The sequence below is a fragment of the Oncorhynchus mykiss genome, chromosome 28 (assembly GCF_057628025.1).
Source record: "Oncorhynchus mykiss isolate SJ-2025 chromosome 28, ASM5762802v1, whole genome shotgun sequence".
In the NCBI taxonomy this organism is placed as follows: Eukaryota; Metazoa; Chordata; class Actinopteri; order Salmoniformes; family Salmonidae; genus Oncorhynchus; species Oncorhynchus mykiss.
In genome coordinates, this window is record NC_143049.1 from 38,644,982 (window position 1) to 38,670,927 (window position 25,946).

The 25,946-nt window shown below is 41.9% G+C and overlaps 1 protein-coding gene across 2 annotated transcripts in view; it reads left to right on the plus strand.

The window, feature by feature from the left end:
• Positions 1–20,273, plus strand: part of LOC110509126 (myosin heavy chain, fast skeletal muscle) — a 69,226-nt gene extending 48,953 nt beyond the window's left edge. The window contains exons 2-41 of one of the 2 annotated variants that reach the window (XM_021590094.3): positions 305–351; positions 453–680; positions 1,027–1,170; positions 1,409–1,565; positions 1,782–1,809; positions 2,679–2,787; positions 2,914–3,006; positions 3,155–3,215; positions 3,861–3,959; positions 4,306–4,409; positions 4,664–4,802; positions 5,032–5,150; positions 5,309–5,458; positions 5,556–5,726; positions 5,953–6,256; positions 6,403–6,467; positions 6,561–6,648; positions 6,759–6,876; positions 7,045–7,168; positions 7,597–7,733; positions 9,585–9,840; positions 10,034–10,276; positions 10,601–10,777; positions 10,874–11,019; positions 11,194–11,284; positions 11,597–11,986; positions 12,108–12,234; positions 12,424–12,542; positions 12,665–12,861; positions 12,984–13,167; positions 13,301–13,466; positions 15,129–15,253; positions 15,584–15,892; positions 16,081–16,284; positions 16,391–16,516; positions 16,670–16,840; positions 17,133–17,237; positions 17,333–17,428; positions 19,734–19,865; positions 20,156–20,273. In XM_021590094.3, coding sequence (XP_021445769.1) covers positions 465–680; positions 1,027–1,170; positions 1,409–1,565; positions 1,782–1,809; positions 2,679–2,787; positions 2,914–3,006; positions 3,155–3,215; positions 3,861–3,959; positions 4,306–4,409; positions 4,664–4,802; positions 5,032–5,150; positions 5,309–5,458; positions 5,556–5,726; positions 5,953–6,256; positions 6,403–6,467; positions 6,561–6,648; positions 6,759–6,876; positions 7,045–7,168; positions 7,597–7,733; positions 9,585–9,840; positions 10,034–10,276; positions 10,601–10,777; positions 10,874–11,019; positions 11,194–11,284; positions 11,597–11,986; positions 12,108–12,234; positions 12,424–12,542; positions 12,665–12,861; positions 12,984–13,167; positions 13,301–13,466; positions 15,129–15,253; positions 15,584–15,892; positions 16,081–16,284; positions 16,391–16,516; positions 16,670–16,840; positions 17,133–17,237; positions 17,333–17,428; positions 19,734–19,865; positions 20,156–20,176 — 5,811 coding nt within the window. In that variant the 5' untranslated portion in view covers positions 305–351; positions 453–464 and the 3' untranslated portion in view covers positions 20,177–20,273. The remainder of the gene's footprint in view (positions 1–304; positions 352–452; positions 681–1,026; positions 1,171–1,408; positions 1,566–1,781; positions 1,810–2,678; positions 2,788–2,913; positions 3,007–3,154; positions 3,216–3,860; positions 3,960–4,305; positions 4,410–4,663; positions 4,803–5,031; positions 5,151–5,308; positions 5,459–5,555; positions 5,727–5,952; positions 6,257–6,402; positions 6,468–6,560; positions 6,649–6,758; positions 6,877–7,044; positions 7,169–7,596; positions 7,734–9,584; positions 9,841–10,033; positions 10,277–10,600; positions 10,778–10,873; positions 11,020–11,193; positions 11,285–11,596; positions 11,987–12,107; positions 12,235–12,423; positions 12,543–12,664; positions 12,862–12,983; positions 13,168–13,300; positions 13,467–15,128; positions 15,254–15,583; positions 15,893–16,080; positions 16,285–16,390; positions 16,517–16,669; positions 16,841–17,132; positions 17,238–17,332; positions 17,429–19,733; positions 19,866–20,155) is intronic. The other variant, XM_090225275.1, reaches the window with a different exon arrangement.
• The last annotated feature ends 5,673 nt before the right edge of the window (positions 20,274–25,946 follow it).

Here is a 25,946-nt window from a genome sequence, read left to right on the forward strand (position 1 = left end):
TTTCATTGTAAAGTGTAACTTTCATTCACAGTAAAATTTGGTATTACTGCACCCTTTTTTGTAAAATGAGGGGGTGGTCTAGAATGTAACTGGGTTTTCAGGGCTGCTTTTTTAGAATTCTTGAGAGAATGTAAAGTGAATTGCAACTAGGAAAATGAAAGTGTATGGTTGCATCTGTAGTTGAATTGGACATGGCTGTAATGATGGAGTTGAATTATGCCGTTCAAAATGTTTATTGTCCTTCGAGGGCTAAATGATAAGGCTTCAGACCTATGCTTATTCACAACAGCCTAATGTTTCACAGGATCCTCCAAGACGTACAAATACATCTGTAGGAGGGGTAAAAAGAAGGTGAGACAATATTCTGTGTGAGATACAGTACCGCTCACTCTGTTGACTCTGGAGGAAGCACCACAGAGTCAATCATGTTTCTTGTTTCATCTCTTTCCTAGTGAACCGTCACCATGAGTACGGACGCGGAGATGAAAATCTACGGCAAGGCTGCCTTGTACCTTCGTAAACCCGAGAGGGAGAGGATTGAGGCACAAGCCGCACCCTTTGATTCAAAGAACGCCTGCTATGTGACAGATGTCAAGGAGCTGTACCTTAAGGGCTTGATCACTGGCAGGACAGAGGGAAAGTGTACTGTCAAAGTCACAAATCCTGACGGCACTACAATGGTAAGTCTTATCTGAAAAGTATTGACATTTTAAAATGATCAAAAACATCACAAAGCCAATATGAAATCAGTAACAAAAAAAGATTAAGAATCATTTCTTTGTTCTTTTTTTAAAGCAGAAAATAACCCTCAAATAAAACACTTTTATTGATGCTGTTTAAAATTGGCATGGAATTATTGATAATGACAAGTCAAGAATCACATGTATTTGTCAGTGGGTGTTAACAAAGTACTTGGATTAAATGTGGGTATGCATTTTTTTAAAAGATTTATCGTGTATTTAATCAGCAAAAAAACATTCATGACCAATTTGATCCGTGTGAAATCTAGATTTCTGACTGTTTCAGGACAAAGAGTTCAAAGAAGCAGACATCTACCAGATGAACCCCCCTAAGTACGACAAGATTGAGGACATGGCCATGATGACCTACCTGAATGAAGCCTCTGTGTTGTATAACCTCAAAGAGCGTTATGCAGCATGGATGATCTATGTAAGAAACCTGCATAAACATACACACATACTGTAAATGAACATAAGAAATTCCTACATGCATGAACATGAGAAATACCCACATAAAGTACTACACTCAAATGAATAGTAGAAACCAAAACATACCAATACAGTAGACCCACATTAGTATACCATAGTACACCCACATCCTCACATAAAATCCAGGTAAAAGTCCATCTAACTTTGCTAATCTCCTAATTGAAATTCCTTTCATCCAGACCTACTCTGGGCTCTTCTGTGCCACGGTGAACCCCTACAAGTGGCTCCCTGTGTACGACGAAGAGGTTGTCAACGCCTACAGAGGGAAGAAGAGGATGGAGGCTCCACCCCATATCTTCTCTGTCTCTGACAATGCCTTCCAGTTCATGATGATTGGTACGAGCTCTCATGGAGAAATGGATGGATGGATGGATGCATGGATGGAATCTACTGTCTTCTAGTCTAAGTTAGAACAGTTTGCTGGGAATCTCTCATTTCCCTAGCCTTGAATGGAAGATATTCCAAAATGAAATTCATGATGATGCTTATGAATATAATGATGTACTCCAAATGTTGATTGATTATAATAAGCAACATGTTTTTTGGTTCCAGATAAGGAGAACCAGTCTGTCCTGATTACGTAAGTTGTTTTCTATCATTTCACTTGATTAAGTGTTTCTATTCTGATATGTTGTGTGACTTGGGTGTGATGAAAATATTCTGAACAAAAATATAAATGCAACATGTAAAGTGTTGGTCTAATATTAAGAATGGGACCATATTGGCATATTAAGAAGCTGATTAAACAACACGATCGTTGCATAGGTGCACCTCCGACCTTTCGGATCCTAGTCCAATGCTCTAACCACTGGGGACAATAAAGAATGTGCCGTTTTGTCACATTGCCGCAGATGTTTTTATAATTGAATGTTCATTTCTCTACCATAAGTCTCCAACATTGTTTTAGAGAATTTGGCAGTACGTCCAACCAGTTTCACAAGCACAGACCATGTGTAGCACGTATCCACACCAGCCCAGGACCTCCACATCCGGCTTCTTCACTAGCGGGATCTTCTGAGACCAGCCACAGCTGATGAGCCTGAGGAGTGTTTCTGTCTGTACAAAAGTCCTTTTGTGGGGAAAAACTCATTTTGATTGGCTTGGCCTGGCTCCCCAGTGGGTGGGCCTATGCCCTCCAAGGCCCATCCATGGCTGCGCCCCTGCCCGGTCATGTGAAATCCATAGATTAGGGTCTAATTCATCTATTTCAATTGACTGATTTCTTACATAAACTGTAACTCATTGAAATTGTTCCATGGCGCGTTTATATTTCTGTTCAGTTATTACATTACATTATAACTGGATTAGGTTGTGCGTTATAATGAGCCAATGAGTGGAAATATTTAGTTAATAATTGACTTTTGTTAGAAAACAGGTGAACAGTGTATTTGTCAATGCAGATTAGCAAAAACCAATCTTACACTCAAACCCGTCTGTCATATTAACCAGCGGAGAATCCGGTGCAGGAAAGACTGTCAACACCAAGCGTGTCATCCAGTACTTTGCCACCATTGCAGTTTCTGGTGTCAAGAAGGAAGTAGACCCCACCAAAATGCAGGTTGGTTGTGCTTTTATAACAAATTTAATTTTGGTGTGCTGTGTAAACTTTGTTTTTCAAGCGGTGAATACTGTTTTAAGAAAAGTGTTTGCTAGTTTCTGAGAAACTTGTGTTTGTCTCAATCAGGGGTCTCTTGAAGATCAGATCATTGCAGCTAACCCTCTGCTGGAGTCTTATGGTAATGCCAAGACAGTGAGGAACGACAACTCGTCTCGCTTTGTAAGTATGAAGGGCATACTGTGGAAGTTACCTTATATTGGGTGGAAAAATTTCAGTAGTTCACTATAGTTTTAACATTTCAAGGGGTCTATCAAAGTAAAATGTTAGATTTATTTAGTTGACCTATTTCTTTCCGCCTCAACTACAGGGTAAATTCATCAGGATTCACTTCCAAGCAGGCAAACTGGCTAAAGCTGACATTGAGACCTGTGAGTTGGTTTTCCTTCCTTTTGTTTCTAAATGCTTTCCTTAAAGACATGCTGTGGAACTTTGAAGACTAGCAAGCATTTTTTCAACCTCCCGCTTTGTACTAGATGTGTCAATATTTAGTTCATACATGCACAATCTCTCTTACCTTAATTAGCCAGGAAATGTTTTCTGGAAGTTATGTGGCGCCATTTTCTCAAAATGTTCACCCATGTGGGTCAGCCCCCTTAGTAATTCAAGTTTCAGCCAATGAGCTTCAGCCCTTCACAATTTGAGAGACAGCTAGCAAGTTGCACTCACAACAGAGCAAAAGATAGAGCAATGACTTGGTGCCTCATATCTGCACCAATGTGAGGTAGTACGTAATTGTCAGGGACCACTTTTGACTCGTGAGAGTTCCAGAACTAGGAACTATGAACTACTGGCTATGAAGTATACACAAGTACCGGAGAATCTCTTTAAATTCAAACACAACATTTTGGGGAGATCATATCATCAGACGTAATATCTATATCGTTATATCTATATATCTATATCGTTATATCTATATATCTATATAGTTATATCTATATATCTATATCGTTATATCTATATCGTTATCGTTATCTCTCTCTCTCTCTCTCTCTCTCGCTCTCTCTCTCTCTCAGACCTACTAGAGAAGTCCAGAGTGGCCTTCCAGCTGCCCGCTGAGAGAGGCTACCATATCTTCTACCAGATGATGACCAACCACAAACCTGAGCTAGTTGGTAAGGCAAAGTACAGGTTAAGGTGAAATTATTTCCACCGCCATCTGTGGAACTTATTCAAATGTTTCCTAGTCCACACTGTTAATATTATTATAATGAGTACTTCCAAGGTAACAAGGCATCTAAACATGAGGCAGGTCTTTCAAGGTCTTTCATGGGAAAGATCAAGTAATGCACTGTGATACACTAGTCCAGGAGCATCAGTCCCCCTCTTTTAATGCTATGCATTATATACTGCATGTATCCTTGAGTCCATCTATTGAGTAAAGGAGGGAGAGATACTGTAAAGGTAGGACAGCAGAATTCTCAGTGATTTAACTGACAAGCCATTCTCTGTTGTCCACAGAAATGACACTCATCACCACCAACCCTTACGACTTCCCCATGATCAGCCAGGGTCAGATCAGTGTGGCCAGCATTGACGACAAGGTCGAGCTGGATGCCACCGATGTGAGTGATACAAAGTGTGAACCAAACTCTAGACATGGAATGGGTAGGACCACAATACACACTGAATGCATTGATAAAACTCATATTGTGCTGTCATATACTAGTGTGTTGGCCAAAAGTAATCATGTGGAACTGAGAAGCCAGTTCATTCTAACCATCCCATTTGTTCTGGACTGAATACAGAATGGTAGTGTACTGTAACTGAGCAAACTACCGTTCAGTTCTTCACTGTTGTACTTCCTGTTTAATACCAGGATGCAATTACAATCCTGGGCTTCTCTAACGATGAGAAAATGGCCATCTACAAGCTGACAGGAGCTGTAATGCACCATGGCAACTTGAAATTCAAGCAGAAGCAGCGTGAGGAGCAGGCCGAGCCAGACGGCACTGAGGGTGAGTCCCACTCGTAAGACGTAATATGTGGAAAGCATTAGTCCCTTTCCCAGTCCCAAGCACGTAAGACAGACAGTGCCACATGAAAGTCAGGCAGGAGATACAAACTCAAAACCCCATAAAATATTTTAAATAATATGCGTGGGTTAAAATCAAAATAGTTGACCAAACTATATTGTCAGTGTGACATCAGAAACAAGCGATCTGTTGTTGTTGGTTTTCTCTCCAGTGGCTGATAAAATCGGCTACCTGCTGGGCCTGAACTCAGCTGAGTTGCTGAAATGTCTGTGCTACCCCAGAGTGAAGGTCGGCAACGAGTACGTGACCAAGGGACAGACTGTGCCTCAGGTAAGGCGGTTAAACACACCATCAAACATTTTCTGACAACATTAATTATTTTGGGGACAATTGCATTGCTTCTTATAAATACTTAGGTTGTTTTTCCCAACCTTATCACTGGACATGGTCAATATATCATGTATTAATTTGAGGCATTATCATTGAAGGTTTATAATGCAGTCATGGCTTTGGCCAAGTCCATCTATGAGAGGATGTTCTTGTGGATGGTCATCCGTATCAACGAGATGTTGGACACCAAGAATCCAAGGCAGTTCTATATCGGTGTGCTCGATATTGCCGGATTTGAGATCTTTGATGTGAGTATGAGACCAGAACAAGACAATTAGTTGTGATTCAGAAGGATTACAGCCTTGTATGATGATGAAATTATCCCTTTTCAAATTCCATCAACAGTACAACAGCATGGAGCAGCTGTGCATCAACTTCACCAATGAGAAACTGCAACAGTTTTTCAACCACACCATGTTCGTCCTGGAACAAGAGGAGTACAAGAAGGAGGGAATCGTCTGGGCCTTCATTGACTTCGGCATGGACTTGGCTGCCTGCATTGAGCTTATTGAGAAGGTAAATTGTCTGTAAGGATTATAATAGGATGCAACATCAAAGCTCATAATGAGCACATTGAGAGATATTAACACAATGGTACAACATATCTGACTGTTGAGAACTCAATATGTTTCCTATTATGACCCCTAAATGAATATAATCCTATAAAATGATGTTTACTAAAGAAATAAATGTGATCCTAAATGTAAAATCACTAATTTGATATACATCTCTTTTTGTAAAGCCATTGGGCATCTTCTCCATCCTTGAAGAGGAGTGCATGTTCCCCAAGGCTTCAGACACTACCTTCAAGAACAAGCTGAACGATCAGCATCTTGGCAAAACCAAGGCATATGAGAAGCCCAAGCCTGCCAAAGGCAAGGCAGAAGCCCACTTCTCCCTGGTGCACTATGCCGGCGTTGTGGACTACAACATCACTGGCTGGCTGGAGAAGAACAAGGACCCCCTGAACGAATCAGTTCTTCTTATGTACGGGAAGTCCTCAGTCAAACTGATGGCTACCCTGTATCCTGCTGCCCCACCTGAGGGTAAGACTAGCATCACATCAAATGCACCTGTTACAATTCAGACCCACATTGTTTTTAAAGTCAATAGTTGTTATTTTTCACAATCTCATTGGCAGCATTTGATTCTCTTATTTCTAATGATCTTTTACTTACTTACATGTGAACAGATACAACCAAGAAAGGAGGCAAGAAGAAGGGTGGCTCCATGCAGACTGTGTCGTCCCAGTTCAGGGTGAGCTTTTGAAATGTGTATATTCAGTCCTCCAAAAGGAGCATTGATTACCATAAATAATTTCTGAGAAAATGGTTTGTAACCCTCTTCCAGGAGAACTTACAAAAGCTGATGACCAACTTGAGGAGCACTCATCCTCACTTTGTGCGCTGCCTGATCCCCAACGAGTCAAAGACTCCAGGTACAATAAATATTGACTTGAATATTACATTTTATCAATACAGTGTCAGTAACCTTAACAATCCTTTAATCTGTTAATAAGTATTAAAGAGACATGGTTTGTTTTTCCAGGTCTGATGGAGAACTTCCTGGTTATCCACCAGCTCAGGTGTAATGGTGTTCTGGAGGGTATCAGGATCTGCAGAAAGGGCTTCCCCAGCAGAATCATCTATGCTGACTTCAAGCAGAGGTACACTCATGCAAACACACATGCACACAACACACACAACATACAACACACACACAACCACAGAACGATCTGCTCCAAGGGCATTCGCAGCATCAGAATAGGCTTACTTTTTATGTGATATAACCAACCTATTACAACTTGACGTGTTAAAAATGTCTCGTCATTCAGGTACAAAGTACTGAATGCCAGTGTCATCCCTGAGGGCCAGTTCATGGACAACAAGAAGGCTTCTGAGAAGCTGCTTGGGTCCATTGATATAAATCACGACGATTACAAGTTTGGACACACCAAGGTCAGTCAAATACCCCCAGCAAAATCTGACAACAAAAAAAGAACTTCAATGATAATTTAAACCCCTAGAGTCGTTTGACGCACCGGTGTGTCGATGTCAGGTACATAACAAAAGCATCTTACCAGTTGGTTATCCATCCTTTTTTCTTTCTTCAAAAGATGGAGAAGTATAGAAACTCAACTCATTATCATGTGTATTGTGTTAGAGTGGTATGGCTTCAGTTATCTGTATCTGTGTACATTATTCATCTACACCTCTGCAATAACTTACAACTTTTAAACAAGCTATTTCATGGTGTGTTTGTAAGAATTGCAATATTTATGTTGTTCAAATGAATCTAGTGATGTTGTTCCCCTGTTCTGATCCAACCCTTTCTATCTGTCACCATCTGAATCTGGTTCCAATGGCCATGTTGACCTGTGTCTCAGGTGTTCTTCAAAGCCGGTCTGCTGGGTGTCTTGGAGGAGATGAGAGATGAGAAGCTGGCCGTTCTGATCGGCATGGTCCAGGCTCTCAGCCGTGGATTCCTCATGAGAAAAGAGTTCACCAAGATGATGGAGAGGAGGTGAGGAAGAGTAGACATCTTGGCAAAGCTTTCTGTGAACCACCTGAATGTAATGCATTATGATCACATACTGTATATGCTGTGAGTTGATCAGAATGAGAAAGTAGGTCTTATAATGTTCTATTAGTGCTGCAGTTTGGGATTTGGCAAAGCTGTTCAGTTGTCTTTTATATTGGTGATATTTACCCATTCATTATTTTGTATTTTTTGGGGAGTGGGAGGGGGGGGGTAGATCAGCATTAATATTGTGCATAGATTGTGGCTTCCATCATTGTAATTGTCTACATAATTTCCAATCCCCCATATTTAATATAATATATATTTAAAACATATATATATATATATATATATATATATATATATATATTTAGCTTCTTTATTCTTTCCCCCTAACATCCCTCCCCTCATTGGATTTAGCCATATATTTTTCAACTGTGGTGTGATGTTTCACATAGTCCTGAACCCAGCTGTGACCATTTATTAACCAAGCACCTCGATGCAGTCAGACCATTCAATTATTTTGTCCTGCCAGGGCAATATGCCCCCTCTCTGATTGTCTGAGTGTGAAGCCATCCCCATGGGTTACTGCTGCTAATGTTGCCAGCACTGCCACTACCTAGGTGGGGGTCTCTACCTAGGTGGGTGTCGTCAAGGTTCTCATTAGCAGCTTTGAGAAATTCCTTGTATATTATGCTCACCATTCAGTCCTTCTTTATGTCCCAAAAATGTCAATTTATTTGCTGCGTTTGATTCAGAAATACACCGGTTTCAACTCGCCCAACACGCCTACAAAGTATCTAATAAGTTACCTGTAAACTTGGTCTAAACATTTCAAACAACATTCTTAATCCAACCTCAATCATCAATACATTTTAAGAAGGAATAAACTGTTTCTAATACCGGATAAAAACAATGTGAAGCGCGCTCCAGTTTACGCATAGCAAAACAGTAGAGTCCACCTGGAGTGACACTTACAATGAATAGCACTACTTCTTCATTTCTCAAAAGAAAAACATCAAACAATTTCTAAAGACTGTTGACATCTAGTGGAAGCCGTAGGAACTGCAACCAGGTTCATGGGGTGGCAGGGTAGCCTAGTGGTTAGAGTGTTGGACTAGTAACCGGAAGGTTGCAACTTCAAATCCCCGAGCTGACAAGGTATAAATCTGTCATTCTGCCCCTGAACAAGCAGTTAACCCACTGTTCCTAGTCTGTCATTGAAAATAATAATTTTTTCCTAACTGACTTACCTAGTTAAATAAAGGTAAAAAAATAAAAATAAATAATAATGGAGTCCCATAGAAACCCATTTTCCCTGTATGGTTTGTCCTCGGGGTTTTGCCTGGCAAATTAGTTCTGTACATTATTTCAACAGTTTTAGAAACTTTGGAGTGTTTTCTATATCCTAGCTTCTGGGCCTGAGTAACAGGCAGTTTACTTTGGGCACGCTTTTCATCTGGATGTCAAATGCAGCCACCTACCCCAAATTAATTGAAAACAAACAAAAATAGCTTCTTAGCAAAGAGCAATTTCTCAAGCAAGAATTTATCTATGACTGTCTGGGGGGAGGTGAAAAGTGGGGAGGCGAAAAAATTGAAAACTATCTGTTATTGGCAAAGGGGTTTGTAAAGCTCTTTCTTATTTGTCTATTAACTAGATTACATTACCAATTTCAGGCAATCATTTCAAACAAAGCTTACACTTAAAAGGGCATTACCATAATCTTCACAATTTCAGAGTATTATTCCAAACTCATAGTGTGGAAATATATATAAAACAGAGGACAATCATGTTTTTGACGGCACTGGGCCTTGTCACTCACCATGTCACTCTATCCTCTCTGTCGACCAGAGATGCCATCTTCACCATCCAGTACAACATCCGTTCATTCATGAATGTGAAAACCTGGCCATGGATGAAGGTGTACTTCAAGATCAAGCCCCTGCTGAAGAGCGCTGAAACGGAGAAGGAGCTGGCCAACATGAAGGAGAACTTTGACAAGATGAAAACAGACCTGGCGAAGGCTCTGGCCAAGAAGAAGGAGTTGGAGGAGAAGATGGTGTCCATTCTGCAAGAGAAGAACGACCTGGCACTCCAAGTTGCATCTGTGAGTGAGAAATTATCCTCCTAAGGTCATATTTTCATACACATGAATACACAAATGAGCACCATTTTTTTTATTGCCCATGTTAAATACATATTTCATGAATGTTGATTTGCTCTGACCTCTATGACTAAATCAAGTCTATATTTTGATAAACAACGTGAGTCTGCAAATATTTGTCCTGTTCTGAAATCAGGAATCAGAGAATCTGAACGATTCTGAGGAAAGGTGTGAGGGACTCATCAAGAGCAAGATCCAGCTGGAGGCCAAACTCAAAGAGACGGCTGAGAGGCTGGAGGATGAGGAGGAGATGAATGCTGAGTTGACTGCCAAGAAGAGGAAGCTGGAGGATGAGTGCTCTGAGCTGAAGAAGGACATTGATGACCTGGAGCTCACCCTGGCCAAAGTGGAGAAGGAGAAGCACGCCACTGAAAACAAGGTCTTGTTTAACCAAACAATAACCCAAACCTCAATCAACTCAAAACATAGAAATGGAATTCCAGATGTATTGTGGGTGGCGGAAACATGAAGACACAAAATAGTAGAATAGTGGTACTCCCCACATTTATTGTATGTTCAGCTGCCCCTCGTTTATAACTTCCATTCAGTACACTGGCATGGAGTACACCTCCATCTAGTGTTGAATCTATAGAACAGTACCTGTTGACACATTTCTAATCTGAATTAAATTAATGCAATACGTATGAAACTAAATCTCCCATGTAAAGTAACAAAAGGCTAATTATGTGGTGGCGGTTTTTAGGTTAAAAACCTGACAGAGGAGATGGCGTCTTTGGATGAGAGTGTTGCCAAGCTGACCAAGGAGAAGAAAGCCCTCCAAGAGGCCCACCAGCAGACACTGGATGACCTGCAGGCAGAGGAGGACAAAGTCAACACTCTGACCAAGGCCAAGACCAAGCTGGAACAGCAAGTGGACGACGTGAGTGGATTTAGACATTTTGGCCATGATAGTGTGTAAGATGTTATTATCTTCTGTTGTTTAGATTTGAAAAATACATTTGTTTTTATCTTGTAGCTTGAGGGTTCTCTGGAGCAAGAGAAGAAGCTCCGTATGGACCTTGAGAGAGCCAAGAGAAAGCTGGAGGGAGATCTGAAGTTGGCCCAGGAGTCCATAATGGACCTGGAGAATGACAAGCAGCAGTCTGATGAGAAAATCAAGAAGTAAACAAAAACAAATTACTGCAATTTTACCTGCAATATTGAGCAAATGAACGGTTGTTCTTGTCTAATTCTTGTAAATATGAATTAACATTTGCATGTGATTCGTATAATACTCTCTCTTTACACTTTTCTACCCAAAATGTGTTTGAAAATGTCCGTGTTTGTGTTTCTTAGGAAGGAGTTTGAGACATCCCAGCTCCTCAGTAAAATAGAGGATGAACAGTCTCTGGGAGCTCAGCTACAGAAGAAGATCAAGGAACTCCAGGTACAGTACAGGACCTAAGCTCCAGTACAGGAAAGAACACACCTGAAACATCTCCTAAAAAATATTCTGGTATCACACATTTTTCCTGGTGGCTTGAAGGTTGCAAGATGGTGCTTCTTACTGTTGTAGTTTGGTTCCCGCATGGGACACCATCTACTTAATATATTTGTGAAACTGGCTTTGTATGAACACATTTTAACATTTATGAAAAATATACACAGACTCTTATTATTTTGTTTATTATTTATTTGGTTCAGTTGTTTCAACTGTATTGTAGTGTTCATCCCTCCCTGCTCCTGCCCCCTGTTCTAGGCTCGTATTGAGGAGCTGGAGGAGGAAATTGAGGCTGAGCGTGCTGCCAGGGCTAAGGTTGAGAAGCAGAGGGCCGATCTCTCCAGGGAACTTGAGGAGATCAGCGAGAGGCTGGAGGAGGCCGGAGGCGCCACTTCTGTTCAGATTGAGATGAACAAGAAGCGTGAGGCAGAGTTCCAGAAGCTGCGTCGTGATCTTGAAGAGTCCACCCTGCAGCATGAGTCCGTAGCCGCCGCTCTGCGCAAGAAACAGGCCGACAGTGTGGCTGAGCTCGGGGAGCAGATTGACAACCTGCAGCGTGTCAAACAGAAGCTGGAGAAGGAGAAGAGTGAGTACAAGATGGAGATTGATGACCTCTCCAGCAACATGGAGGCCATCGCCAAGGCTAAGGTGAGTAGTGATGTTTTGATCAAGCAGTGTTGAGGAGGGTCAACTACATTACCATTCAAGTGAACTGAAGTTGACAGGAGTCTCATATATAAAGTAATGATGGAACATGTTTCACTAACAGGGCAATCTGGAGAAGATGTGCCGTACTCTTGAGGACCAGCTGAGCGAGATCAAGACCAAGAATGAGGAGAATGTTCGCCAGATCAACGACATCGGTGGACAGAGGGCCAGACTCCTAACAGAAAATGGTACCATCATCAACAATGAACAACAAACCAATTAATTATTCAGTAAAACACAATAACTTGTATTGGGGATGTATCCAGATAGTATATTCCACAGTTTCACACCTAACATTGCCCTGCGATACCTTAAAATCAATTTTCAATCTGAGAGAACAGAGACCCAATTAACAAGATGTCCCTCTGTTCCTGCAGGTGAGTTTGGCCGCCAGCTGGAGGAGAAGGAAGCCCTGGTGACTCAGCTGACCAGAAGCAAACAGGCCTTCACCCAGCAGGTGGAGGAGCTGAAGAGGCAGATTGAGGAGGAGGTCAAGGTAAGGAACTCAAAATGAACTACATAGTTTAGACAGTGACTACGCCACCCTCTGAGACTTTTACTGTAATTTGTTTAACTATCTCTCTTATCTCTCCTTGTCTTTCACTTTCTCTCTCACAGGCTAAAAATGCACTGGCCCACGGTGTCCAGTCTGCCCGCCATGACTGTGACCTCCTGAGAGAGCAATTTGAGGAAGAGCAGGAGGCCAAGGCAGAGCTGCAACGCGGCATGTCCAAGGCGAACAGTGAGGTGGCTCAGTGGAGGACTAAGTATGAAACTGATGCCATCCAGCGCACAGAAGAGCTGGAGGAGGCCAAGTGAGTCGCACGGAACAGCAAAAACTCATATACGGTGTGGATGGTGAGGGCCGTAGGGGGCTCTAAGAAATTATTATTTTGCTAAGTATTTTAACATTTGTACACATTCTGTCATACAACAGGAAGAAGCTGGCCCAGCGTCTGCAGGATGCTGAGGAGACTATTGAGGCAACCAACTCCAAGTGCGCCTCCCTGGAGAAGACCAAGCAGAGGCTGCTGGGAGAGGTGGAGGACCTCATGATTGACGTTGAGAGAGCCAACGCAATGGCTGCCAACCTCGACAAGAAGCAGAGGAACTTTGACAAGGTGAACATTAATAATTCTCAACCTAGAGTGATATTTTCTGTCTGCTATATGATCAAATGCAGAATAATTGTAGCATATTTCTGATTCAAAACTCTTCATCAAGATCTAAAGAAAATCCCATTGATTTCCCTAGGTTCTGGCAGAGTGGAAGCAGAAGTATGAGGAGGGCCAGGCTGAGCTGGAAGGAGCTCAGAAGGAGGTTCGCTCAATGAGCACTGAACTCTTCAAGATGAAGAACTCCTACGAGGAGGCTCTGGATCATCTGGAGACTCTGAAGAGAGAGAACAAGAACCTGCAACGTGAGCATTTGACAGAATCTCTATTGGGCTCATGTTTGAATAGTGTTTTGAAAATGGAGGGAACTGTAATCATCAACACCATTTTAAAACAGTATTATAATTACTTTATGATTTCGACTTGAACAATCCAAAGATTTATGCCAACTACTTTAATGATTTTTTCATTAGCAAGATCAGCAAACTTAGATGTAACATGTCAGCAACAAATGCTGACTCTACACATCCATGTATATCTGACCAAATAATGAAACACAAGCACTGTAATTTTCAATTCCGTAAAGTTAGTGTGGAAGAGGTGATGTTTTTTTTGTTCTCTATCAACAATGACAAGCCACCGGGGTCTGACAATCTGGATGGAAAATTACTGAGGATAATAGTGGACAATGTTCGACATCTTCAATTTAAGCCTACTAGAAAGTGTGCTCTCAGGCTTGGAGGGAAGCAAAAGTCATCCCACTTTCTAAGAATAGTTAAGCCCCCTTAACTGGCTCAAATAGTCGACCAATCAGCCTGTTACCAACCCTTAGTAAACCTTTTGAAAAAATTGTGGCTGACCAGATACAATGCTATTTTATTGTAAACAAATTGACAACAAACTTTCAGCATGCTAATAGAGAAGGACATTCAACAAGGACAGCACTTACACAAATGACTGATGATTGGCTGAGTGAAATTGATGATGAAACGATTGTAGGGACAGTTTTGTTAGACTTCAGCTTTTGACATTATCGATCATTGTCTGCTGCTGGCAAAACTTGTGTTATGGCTTCATAAACCCTGCTTTCTTGTGGATAAAGTGGTACCTGTCTAACAGAACACAGAGGCTGTTCTTTAATGGAACATAATCCAGGTAGAATTAGGAATTCCCCAAGGCAGCTATCCAGGCCCATTACTTTTTTCAATCTTTACTAACGACATGCAACTGGCTTTGAGTAAAGCTAGTGTCTATGTTTGCAGAAACTCAAACTACACACGTCAGCTACTACAGTAACTGCTGGCCCTTGGATGCACACAGAGAGCTAACATTAATAATATGCATGCCAATCTCTCCTGGCTCAAAGTGGAGGAGAGATTAACTTCATCACTGCTTGTATTTATGAGAGTTATTGACATGAATACACCGATGCATACCACACAAGACATGTCTTCACAGTCCCCAAGTCCGACAGACTATGGAAGGTGCACAGTACTAATTAGAGCTATGACTACATGGAACTCTATTTCACAGTACTAATTAGAGCTATGCGTACATGGAACTCTATTCCACATCAAGTAACCGATGCAGCAGTAAAATTAGATTAAGAAACAGACTAAAAAAACACCTTATGGAACAGCAGGGACCGTGAAGCAACACAAAAATAGGCACAGACACATACACACACACACACACGAGCATATGCACTATACACACATGTACACATGGATGTTGTACTGTAGATATGTGGAAGTGGTGGAGTAGGGGTCAGAGGGCACACAGTCTGTGAATGTATTGTTATGTTTTTAAAACTGTGTAAACTGCATTAATTTTGCTGAAGACGTGACAGTTAGATTTGCAAGACCATTTGAAATTCTGATTAATTGATTCAATGTCAACTTCAGTGTATTGGTGGTATCCACTGAATATCTCCCAAGTCTAAACTGCTCCTGTGTTTGTGTGTGCAGAGGAGATCTCTGACCTGACTGAGCAGATCGGAGAGACTAGCAAGAGCATCCATGAGTTGGAGAAGGCCAAGAAGACCGTGGAGACAGAGAAGTCTGAGATCCAGACCGCTCTGGAGGAGGCTGAGGTACAATCTACAGCTGTTTGATGGGAAAAGCAGTGTTCATTTGATCATTTGGATCCCCATGAGCTTTTGCAGAAGCATCAGCTACTCTTCCTGGTGTCCACAAAAAACACAAGACAACAAATAACAAAACACTGATAGACAAGGACAGTCACACAAATGTAAGATGCGATATACAAAAAAGTCCAACTAAAGTGGTACACTAGCCAACGCCAGCTACAGTCCCACACTCCCTGTATTGGTGTTTATTGTAGTCATATATATTTAATTCCTTGGCTTATACACATCCAAATGTATTGAACACAATTGGCCTGACTGCTTCTCTTTGTCCAGGGAACACTGGAGCACGAGGAATCCAAGATTCTGCGTGTGCAGCTGGAGCTGAACCAGATCAAGGGTGAGGTGGACAGGAAGCTGGCTGAGAAGGACGAGGAGATGGAGCAGATCAAGAGGAACAGCCAGAGGATGATGGACTCCATGCAGAGCACCCTGGATTCTGAGATCAGGAGCAGGAATGATGCCCTGAGGGTGAAGAAGAAGATGGAGGGAGACTTGAACGAGATGGAGGTCCAGCTTAGCCACGCCAACAGGCAGGCAGCTGAGGCCCAGAAACAGCTGAGGAACGTCCAGGGACAGCTCAAGGTAAAGGGACTGGGGAGAGATTTGTTTGTGAATCTGTAGAAAATAAAGAGGAATTTCAATAGCGTTTACTAGTATGCTGTAGACAGGTAAGGATATTGGGAAGTTCTTACCAAGGAGCATTTAAATCAATGACCCAATCACCTCTACTTCCACAAATCCTAATGAACCCATGTCATTGTGAACCCCAGGATGCCCTGTTGCACCTTGATGACGCTGTTCGCGTCGCAGATGATATGAAGGAGCAGGCAGCCATGGTGGAGCGTAGGAACGGTCTGATGGCGGCTGAAATCGAGGAGCTGAGAGTTGCTCTGGAGCAGGCGGAGAGAGGCCGCAAAGTGGCTGAGACTGAGCTGGTAGACGCCAGCGAGCGTGTTGGACTGCTGCACTCCCAGGTATGGGTCAAAAGCCATTTCGAATGAAATTCAACCAGGCATACCATTTCTGCCTTGTGACCTGAAAGTTCTCTAGATAGTCAAAAAAATGTTTTAACTCCTTCAGAACACCAGCCTTCTGAACACTAAGAAGAAGCTGGAGTCTGACCTGGTGCAGGTGCAGGGAGAGGTCGAAGACATCGTCCAGGAGGCCAGGAATGCAGAGGAGAAGGCCAAGAAGGCTATTACTGATGTGAGTCCTTATGATCTATTCAATTACATTCACTTCATTTGTATCCATGGGCCAATGGTTGGATAGCTGAGCTGGTATACCACAACAAAGTCCTCAGAAGGACGTTATGATTGGTGCCAATTGGTGCATAAATTTAAAAAACTACGATTCCAGGCGGCCATGATGGCTGAGGAGCTGAAGAAGGAACAGGACACCAGCTCTCACCTGGAGAGGATGAAGAAGAACCTGGAGGTCACAGTCAAGGACCTGCAGCACCGTCTGGATGAGGCTGAGAATCTGGCCATGAAGGGAGGCAAGAAGCAGCTCCAGAAACTGGAGTCCAGGGTGAGTTAACAGCAGGGTGGATTAGGGTGGATTGAATGACTAATTGCCGAAAATGTATTTAACCATGCAAATACACAGGAGCTTTGTGTAATGACTTTCTCTCAATAACCCACATAGATAATGACATTGTATCATTACAGATCCCTTCAAATACAATTGTGAAAATACATAGGAACAGACAACAATTGTGCCTCGTTGACTGGGTAGAAGAATATACCTCTGTTGTACTAAGATTTGTTACATCTGATTTCACCACCTCAAAAAAATTCCTGTGTTAATTTCTTCCACAAAGGTGCGTGAGCTCGAGAATGAGGTGGAGGCCGAGCAGAGAAGAGGTGCAGACTCAATCAAGGCAGTCCGCAAGTATGAGCGCAGAGTCAAGGAGCTCACCTACCAGGTAACAGAAAGTGCCTTCTTCCCAAACTTGACACCAACACAGACAGGTTTGTGTATAAAACTATGGGGCATTGATTCTTTGATCTTGTCCCACAGACTGAGGAGGATAAGAAGAATGTTGTCAGACTTCAGGACCTGGTAGATAAGCTGCAGATGAAAGTCAAGGCCTACAAGAGGCAGGCTGAGGAAGCGGTGAGTCACAAACTTTGTCAAATACTTTGAAAGCATACATTCCCCCCCAAAAAGTCCTTACTAGACATTCAAATTTGAATTCAGTTTTACTACTGCGCATCAGTAAACAATGACTCAATTGATAGTGCAAGTCATTTCTGAAGAAATTATGCACATCACTGAGCGCCTCCTATGTCTATGTGTCACCAAGTTAAAGGTGACGGGGTTGAATATTAATTGGCTGTACTGGGGGCTGGTCTAATGGTAGTACTCTACTGGGGGCTGGTCTAGTGGTAGTACTGTACTGGGGGCTGGTCTAGTGGTAGTACTGTACTGGGGGCTGGTCTAGTGGTAGGTCTAGTGGTAGTACTGTACTGGGAGCTGGTCTAGTGGTAGTACTGTACTGGGGGCTGGTCTAGTGGCAGTAGTGTGCTGGGGACTGGTTTAATGGTAGTGCGACCACCCCTGAATCACACACTGTGCCTCTCATAATTATTCACCCCTTTTGGATTTATTTTCACTGTTAGAAAGTGGGATTGAAATTAATTTAATTGTAATGTTGTTGTCATTGTTCTACACAAGATAATCCACAATGTCACACTGACTAGAAAATTGGATACAAGTAGGATACAAGTAGTGTATCATACATTGCAGTTGAGGAACAATGTGAAAGTAAATATGATTTGAAAGGTGATAAACCTGTAACCCAACTATTGAGAAAATGGCCCCTTGAATGTCTAGGTACACATACAGGGGAGCTCTTTGTCTACACCCATTCAGCATTGTTCACACCCTCTGAACCCCACCCATCTCTTTAAGGATTCACATGTGAGACCATGTGCTATACAGAGTGAATACGGTAGTGTAGTAAACAACCAAAGATTTCAAGACTAAAAGTGGTAAAAGTAGTAGCAGAAAGTAGTAGTAAAAATACACTTAATCTAGTACTTGGCCTATATCCTAATCTGACTTTGGTGCAGGTCATGTTGTTCTTCACATTACCGACTTTGGAAAACATACACTATATCAAATAAAAGATATGTTTATTTGTCACATGCACAGGTTACATAAGGTGTAAATGGTACAGTGTAATGGTTACTGGCATATTTGCAATATAGCAATATCAAAAATAGAAAGTGTCCAGATAAAATATATTTTATAATTATTTTATAATTATTAGATGATGCTAACCCAGACGCACTTGTCTAAATTGATGGGTCATATGAAAGAAATGCAATAAGCACCCTCCAGCCACATCTAGATAAGTGGTTGGGTCACTAGTGTCTCGACATGTATACGTGTTCATGAAATACAATAGTGGAGTCTTTTGTTTAGACATGTAGCTAGCTAGCTAGCCAAACAATGACCCATAATCCCAAACCATACTACTATCACTACAGACTGATTGACATTGCTAGCCACCATGCATGAAATGCTGTAGTATGAATCTGCAGGTAGCTAAAGATAACCAACTAGGTTCAGGACAGCAATGTTGTTGATAGCAGTAGCAACACTTTTGCAGTTCTCCATGGCTAATGTTATATCTTTCAAAAAAGCCACAGTAGCAAGGATTATCTACACATACTGAGCAGCTCATGTTATAGACAGAAGCATGCTACATGGCAAACCAATCAGAACTCATCTCTCAGCATGTACAGCCCATCCATAATCTCAGCCAATCATGGCTAGCGGGAAGGTTCCTGACTTTTTCCGTGGCTAAACCAACTAGGTTCGTAATTTAACTATTTATTTGTATTTACAGATGGCATATAGAAGTTTGCTATTAAGGTACATGAAAGTTCACATGTTCCAGAAGGCATTTCTGCGAATAAACACATTTAGATTTTTAAAAATTGCACAACCCAGGTGTGCAATGCTCTTAGAAAACTTACCCAAAAATATGTTTATAACATGTATTGACTCAGGGGGGGTGAAAACAAATTAGTCCAGATATATTAGTGTTTTATTTTTCATGAATAATTTTTTAAATTCCACATTGACATTCCAGAGTATTTTGTATAGATCATTGAACAAAAAAACTTTAATTTAAATCCATTTTAATCCCAATTTGTAACACAATAAAAGGGGGTGTGAATACTTGTTTTAGACACTGAACACCCCCGGAGGCAGTGGTTTGATCCCCCATTTCACCACTCATTCTCTCTGATGGATCCTCTATCTCCCTATATACATTGTTATCCTAAATCTGTCAACAACAAAAAGCATTGAAATACCTTAATTAAGAAAAAAATAATATTAATTTGCTACCTGAAGATTCAAACTTTGAATGCTGATTTTATGCTCTCCCTCTCTTTTCCGCACCCAGGAGGAACAAGCCAACGGCCACATGTCTAAGTTCAGGAAGGTTCAGCATGAGCTGGAGGAGGCTGAGGAGCGTGCTGACATCGCTGAGTCTCAAGTCAACAAGCTCAGAGCCAAGGCCCGCGACACTGGAAAGGTACGGAGCTGCTGCTAAACCTATACCTGACTCATGTTCAAATATGTCCACATCAACACCACCTATGATAGTCTTCTCAGAGGTCAATACTGACCTTTTACACTCACTAAAATGTATTTAAGATCTCTAAGAATCACATTTCAGGTAGGGTTAAAATAGATTCATTCAAACTAAGCTGGTTCTTCAAAATTGAAAATCAAAGCTCAGCACTGAGCCATTTAATGCTCTAATATCTCTAACATGTTCATTATTAATACTCATCCATTCATTTCTTTCTGTCTTCCTTACAGGGCAAAGAAGTTGCTGAATAAACAAAACCAAAGTCTTACATCATTTTCCTGTGTTGCATAAAATATGATTTTCATGGTGAAAATGAGCTTCGATTAAAAACATGTCGGCTTACATACACTTCCTTTGTGACTGTGGACTCATTACTCAGCTAATAGCTGTTTCATATCATACAAATATTGTACTTTAGTTTAAGGTGCAATCTGGGATTCCAACCACAACGATGTGGTCAACCCAACGAATTTAAGGTGTCACCTTTTTTTTGTAAACAGCTGAGGGTGAGGCTGGAGAAATGTAACCACTATCAAATTCATAGACCTTTAGAATTGATTGGGATTGTCATTAGCCAACTTCAAATGGCGACAGCTCGTCTTCCAGGGGGTCTGACAGATAACAAAGATATTTATTGGAGAAAAAAAACTTTACAATTGACATACAGTACATTTAAAAACGTTGACATGAACAAAACAACTAGGTGAGATAGAGAGGCATTGTTTGTTTTTTTTAAACCCTTTAATTCCACTATAAATAGTAAAGCTCCCTTTGCTGGCTCTAACAGCCGTCCAATCAGTTTGCTTCCTGTTCTTAGTAAACGGATGGAGGATGTTGACATGTATAACAAATGTGGATCTAAAAGAATTAAAAAATAATAATAATCGAGAAATAATCAAAGTTAGCATATTGATGACATTGTGTGGCCTCTTTAAAACAGTTTGCCCTAGGTTTCTAAAGGAATCACTATAGTATAGTCATCTGAAATGCAGTGGAAAAGGGAAGCAACCAGGATAATGATTTATTAATGTATCAAGTTTTAATAATCCAAAGTTTAATTAATGAATATTCATATATCAAATAACTTTACATAAATAGGAAATACGTCTCTGATTGAATTTTCTCTAAATAACAAAAAATAATTGACCTTATGCAAAATAACAAAACACAATTCACACACATTTCAATCTCAGCCATGAACACATGGACAACTTTCATGTAATGTTCCAGTCTTGTATAGCAAAGCATCAGCAAGAGACACCAGTATAAAAGGATGCTAATAGAACCATGACAGTGTATAACTATAAAACTAGCCCAACTCTGCATCTCCCTTAATCTGTGTGATACAGTGCATTCAGAAAGTATTCAGACCCCATTGACTTTATTTTTAAAGTCTTATGAAAACAGCCTAACCAGCTCTGCTGGCAACAATTTGGGAATAACGCTCTCGGTAGTTGATGTGAGCAAGACCTTTAAACAGGTCAACATTCACAAAGCCGCGGGGCCAGATGGATTACCAGGACTCAAAGCATGCACGGACCAACTTCTTGACTGAGTCTGCAATACCTTTTTAACCAGGTAGGCTAGTTGAGAACAAGTTCCCATTTACAACTGCCACCTGGCCAAGATAAAGCAAAGCAGAGTGACACAGACAACAACACAGAGTTACACGTGGAATAACATGAAATAAACAATAAACAAGCCAATGACACAGTAGAAAAAAAAGAACATCTATATACAGTGTGTGCAAAAGGCATGAGGAGGTAGGCAATAAATAGGCCATAGTAGCAAAGGATTACAATTTAGCTAGCTAACATTAGACTCAAACTAGAAAAGCAAACAAATAATAACGTCAGCTAGGGAGCCAGCCAGCTTACGTTAGCTAACTAGCTAACAGTACACTTTAGCTTGAAATGAAACCACTCCCTGTCAAAATTAGAAACGTGTAATATATGAAAATGTAGCTAGCTGATGCTAGACTATCTTACCTGTATACATCAACATGCATCATGGATGCGTCTCCCTGTCACGAATGCCATACCATGGTTGCCCTTAGTTTGAAGATGTAATCCGGAGACAGGTGTTTTCTCCATATCTTTAGCTATCATACTCTAATTCCACTGATTTCCTCCAGAAAATGGAAAGCAAGACTAATGCCGTTTTACCACACAATACATTTTTTAAAAGTTCGACAGGATTACCAACACCGACTGACGAGCTCAAATAGACAGACGGCTTCAATATGGCAGACCAATCCAAACTCCTCTATCGGTATGTCCAGCCCACTCATTATCTCAGACAGTCATGCCTAGTGGGACGGTTGCTGACTTTTTCTTTGGCTTAACCAACAAGGCTCATAAATTAACAATTTATCATACTTACAGATGGCATGGAAGTTTGTTAATAAGACACATGACAGTTCACATGTTCGAGAAGGCATTTCTGAGAAAAAAAATGCATTTACAAAAGGCTTTCCTGTGAAGTTGTGACTTCTATGAATGGATGGTTTCCTGCATCGGATCAATTTTTTTATTTTTTTTATTAATTATGCTAGACCGTTTCTTGCAGTGTCTGCAGCTCAATCCCCTCTTTCCACAGATGTAAAGCTTTTGACTATTCCACAACATTGGGCTTGTGAAAGCGTTTTTTTCTACATGAGTGGATCCAGACAAGAAAATCGTCATGAAATTGTCTGTTAATAAACCTAATAATAATTAAACCTAATAAAATAAAAAGTATTAATGAAATTAGATCCCTTACAAACACGCTTTAAATTAGATCCCCCTACATAACAAACACGCCTTAAATTACATAAATTAAATTACATACTGGTCTTGATGAGAAAAAAAAACTGTCAGGGTAGGTTCTCTTCTGCGCTTTTCAACCAATCCAGTAAATGTGGAGGAGGAGTTAATATGGAGGGTCTCCTTGTTAATGTCCAAAAGTGAAAGTAGCTTTAAATGCTCTTTTTGCATTTCCCCTGAAATGTCATTGGCATACATAGACACCTTTGTTAAGCCTCGGATTTCTAAGCCCTTAATTCATTAGGGTAGGGGGCAATATTTTCACGTACGGATGAAAAGCGTGCCTAAAGTTTTTTATTTTTTATTTTTTTTTATTTCACCTTTATTTAACCAGGTAGGCTAGTTGAGAACAAGTTCTCATTTGCAACTGCGACCTGGCCAAGATAAGGCATAGCAGTGTGAACAGACAACACAGAGTTACACATGGAGTAAACAATTAACAAGACAATAACACAGTAGAAAAAAAGGGGAGTCTATATATACATTGTGTGCAAAAGGCATGAGGTAGGCAAATAATTACAATTATGCAGATTAACACTGGAGTGATAAATGATCAGATGGTTATGTACAGGTAGAGATATTGGTGTGCAAAAGAGCAGAAAAATAAAAATAAATAAATAAAAACAGTATGGGGATGAGGTAGGTGAAAATGGGTGGGCTATTTACCAATAGACTATGTACAGCTGCAGCGATCGGTTAGCTGCTCAGATAGCAGATGTTTGAAGTTGGTGAGGGAGATAAAAGTCTCCAACTTCAGCGATTTTTGCAATTCGTTCCAGTCACAGGCAGCAGAGAATTGGAACGAAAGGCGGCCAAATGAGGTGTTGGCTTTAGGGATGATCAGTGAGATACACCTGCTGGAGCGCGTGCTACGGATGGGTGTTGCCATCGTAACCAGTGAACTGAGATAAGGCGGAGCTTTACCTAGCATGGACTTGTAGATGACCTGGAGCCAGTGGGTCTGGCGACGAATATGTAGCGAGGGCCAGCCGACTAGAGCATACAAGTCGCAGTGGTGGGTGGTATAAGGTGCTTTAGTGACAAAACGGATGGCACTGTGATAAACTGCATCCAGTTTGCTGAGTAGAGTGTTGGAAGCAATTTTGTAGATGACGTCGCCGAAGTCGAGGATCGGTAGGATAGTCAGTTTTACTAGGGTAAGTTTGGCGGCGTGAGTGAAGGAGGCTTTGTTGCGGAATAGAAAGCCGACTCTTGATTTGATTTTCGATTGGAGATGTTTGATATGGGTCTGGAAGGAGAGTTTAGAGTCTAGCCAGACACCTAGGTACTTATAGATGTCCACATATTCAAGGTCGGAACCATCCAGGGTGGTGATGCTGGTCAGGCGTGCGGGTGCAGGCAGCGAACGGTTGAAAAGCATGCATTTGGTTTTACTAGCGTTTAAGAGCAGTTGGAGGCCACGGAAGGAGTGCTGTATGGCATTGAAGCTCGTTTGGAGGTTAGATAGCACAGTGTCCAAGGACGGGCCGGAAGTATATAGAATGGTGTCGTCTGCGTAGAGGTGGATCAGGGAATCGCCCGCAGCATGAGAAACATCATTGATATATACAGAGAAAAGAGTCGGCCCGAGAATTGAACCCTGTGGCACCCCCATAGAGACTGCCAGAGGACCGGACAGCATGCCCTCCGATTTGACACACTGAACTCTGTCTGCAAAGTAATTGGTGAACCAGGCAAGACAGTCATCCGAAAAGCCGAGGCTACTGAGTCTGCCGATAAGAATACGGTGATTGACAGAGTCGAAAGCCTTGGCAAGGTCTATGAAGACGGCTGCACAGTACTGTCTTTTATCGATGGCGGTTATGATATCGTTTAGTACCTTGAGCGTGGCTGAGGTACACCCGTGACCGGCTCGGAAACCAGATTGCACAGCGGAGAAGGTACGGTGGGATTCAAGATGGTCAGTGACCTGTTTGTTGACTTGGCTTTCGAAGACCTTAGATAGGCAGGGCAGGATGGATATAGGTCTGTAACAGTTTGGGTCCAGGGTGTCGCCCCCTTTGAAGAGGGGGATGACTGCGGCAGCTTTCCAATCCTTGGGGATCTCAGACGATATGAAAGAGAGGTTGAACAGGCTGGTAATAGGGGTTGCGACAATGGCGGCGGATAGTTTCAGGAATAGAGGGTCCAGATTGTCCAGCCCAGCTGATTTGTACGGGTCCAGGTTTTGCAGCTCTTTCAGGACATCTGCTATCTGGATTTGGGTAAAGGAGAACCTGGAGAGGCTTGGGCGAGTAGCTGCGGGGGGGGGGGAGCTGTTGTCCGAGGTTGGAGTAGCCAGGCGGAAGGCATGGCCAGCCGTTGAGAAATGCTTGTTGAAGTTTTCGATAATCATGGATTTATCGGTGGTGACCATGTTACCTAGTCTCAGTGCAGTGGGCAGCTGGGAGGAGGTGCTCTTGTTCTCCATGGACTTCACAGTGTCCCAGAACTTTTTGGAGTTGGAGCTACAGGATGCAAACTTCTGCCTGAAGAAGTTGGCTTTAGCTTTCCTGACTGACTGTGTGTATTGGTTCCTGACTTCCCTGAACAGTTGCATATCGCGGGGACTATTCGATGTTAGCGCAGTCCGCCACAGGATGTTTTTGTGCTGGTCGAGGGCAGTCAGGTCTGGAGTGAACCAGGGGCTATATCTGTTCTTAGTTCTGCATTTTTTGAACGGAGCATGCTTATCTAAAATGGTGAGGAAGTTACTTTTAAAGAAAGACCAGGCATCCTCAACTGACGGGATGAGGTCAATGTCCTTCCAGGATACCCGGGCCAGGTCGATTAGAAAGGCCTGCTCACAGAAGTGTTTTAGGGAGCGTTTGACAGTGATGAGGGGTGGTCGTTTGACTGCGGCTCCGTAGCGGATACAGGCAATGAGGCAGTGATCGCTGAGATCCTGGTTGTAGACAGCGGAGGTGTATTTGGAGGGCCAGTTGGTCAGGATGACGTCAATGAGGGTGCCCTTGTTTACAGAGTTAGGGTTGTACCTGGTGGGTTCCTTGATGATTTGAGTGAGATTGAGGGCATCTAGCTTAGATTGTAGGACTGCCGGGGTGTTAAGCATATCCCAGTTTAGGTCACCTAACAGAACAAACTCTGAAGCTAGATGGGGGGCGATCAATTCACAAATGGTGTCCAGGGCACAGCTGGGAGCTGAGGGGGGTCGGTAGCAGGCGGCAACAGTGAGAGACTTATTTCTGGAGAGAGT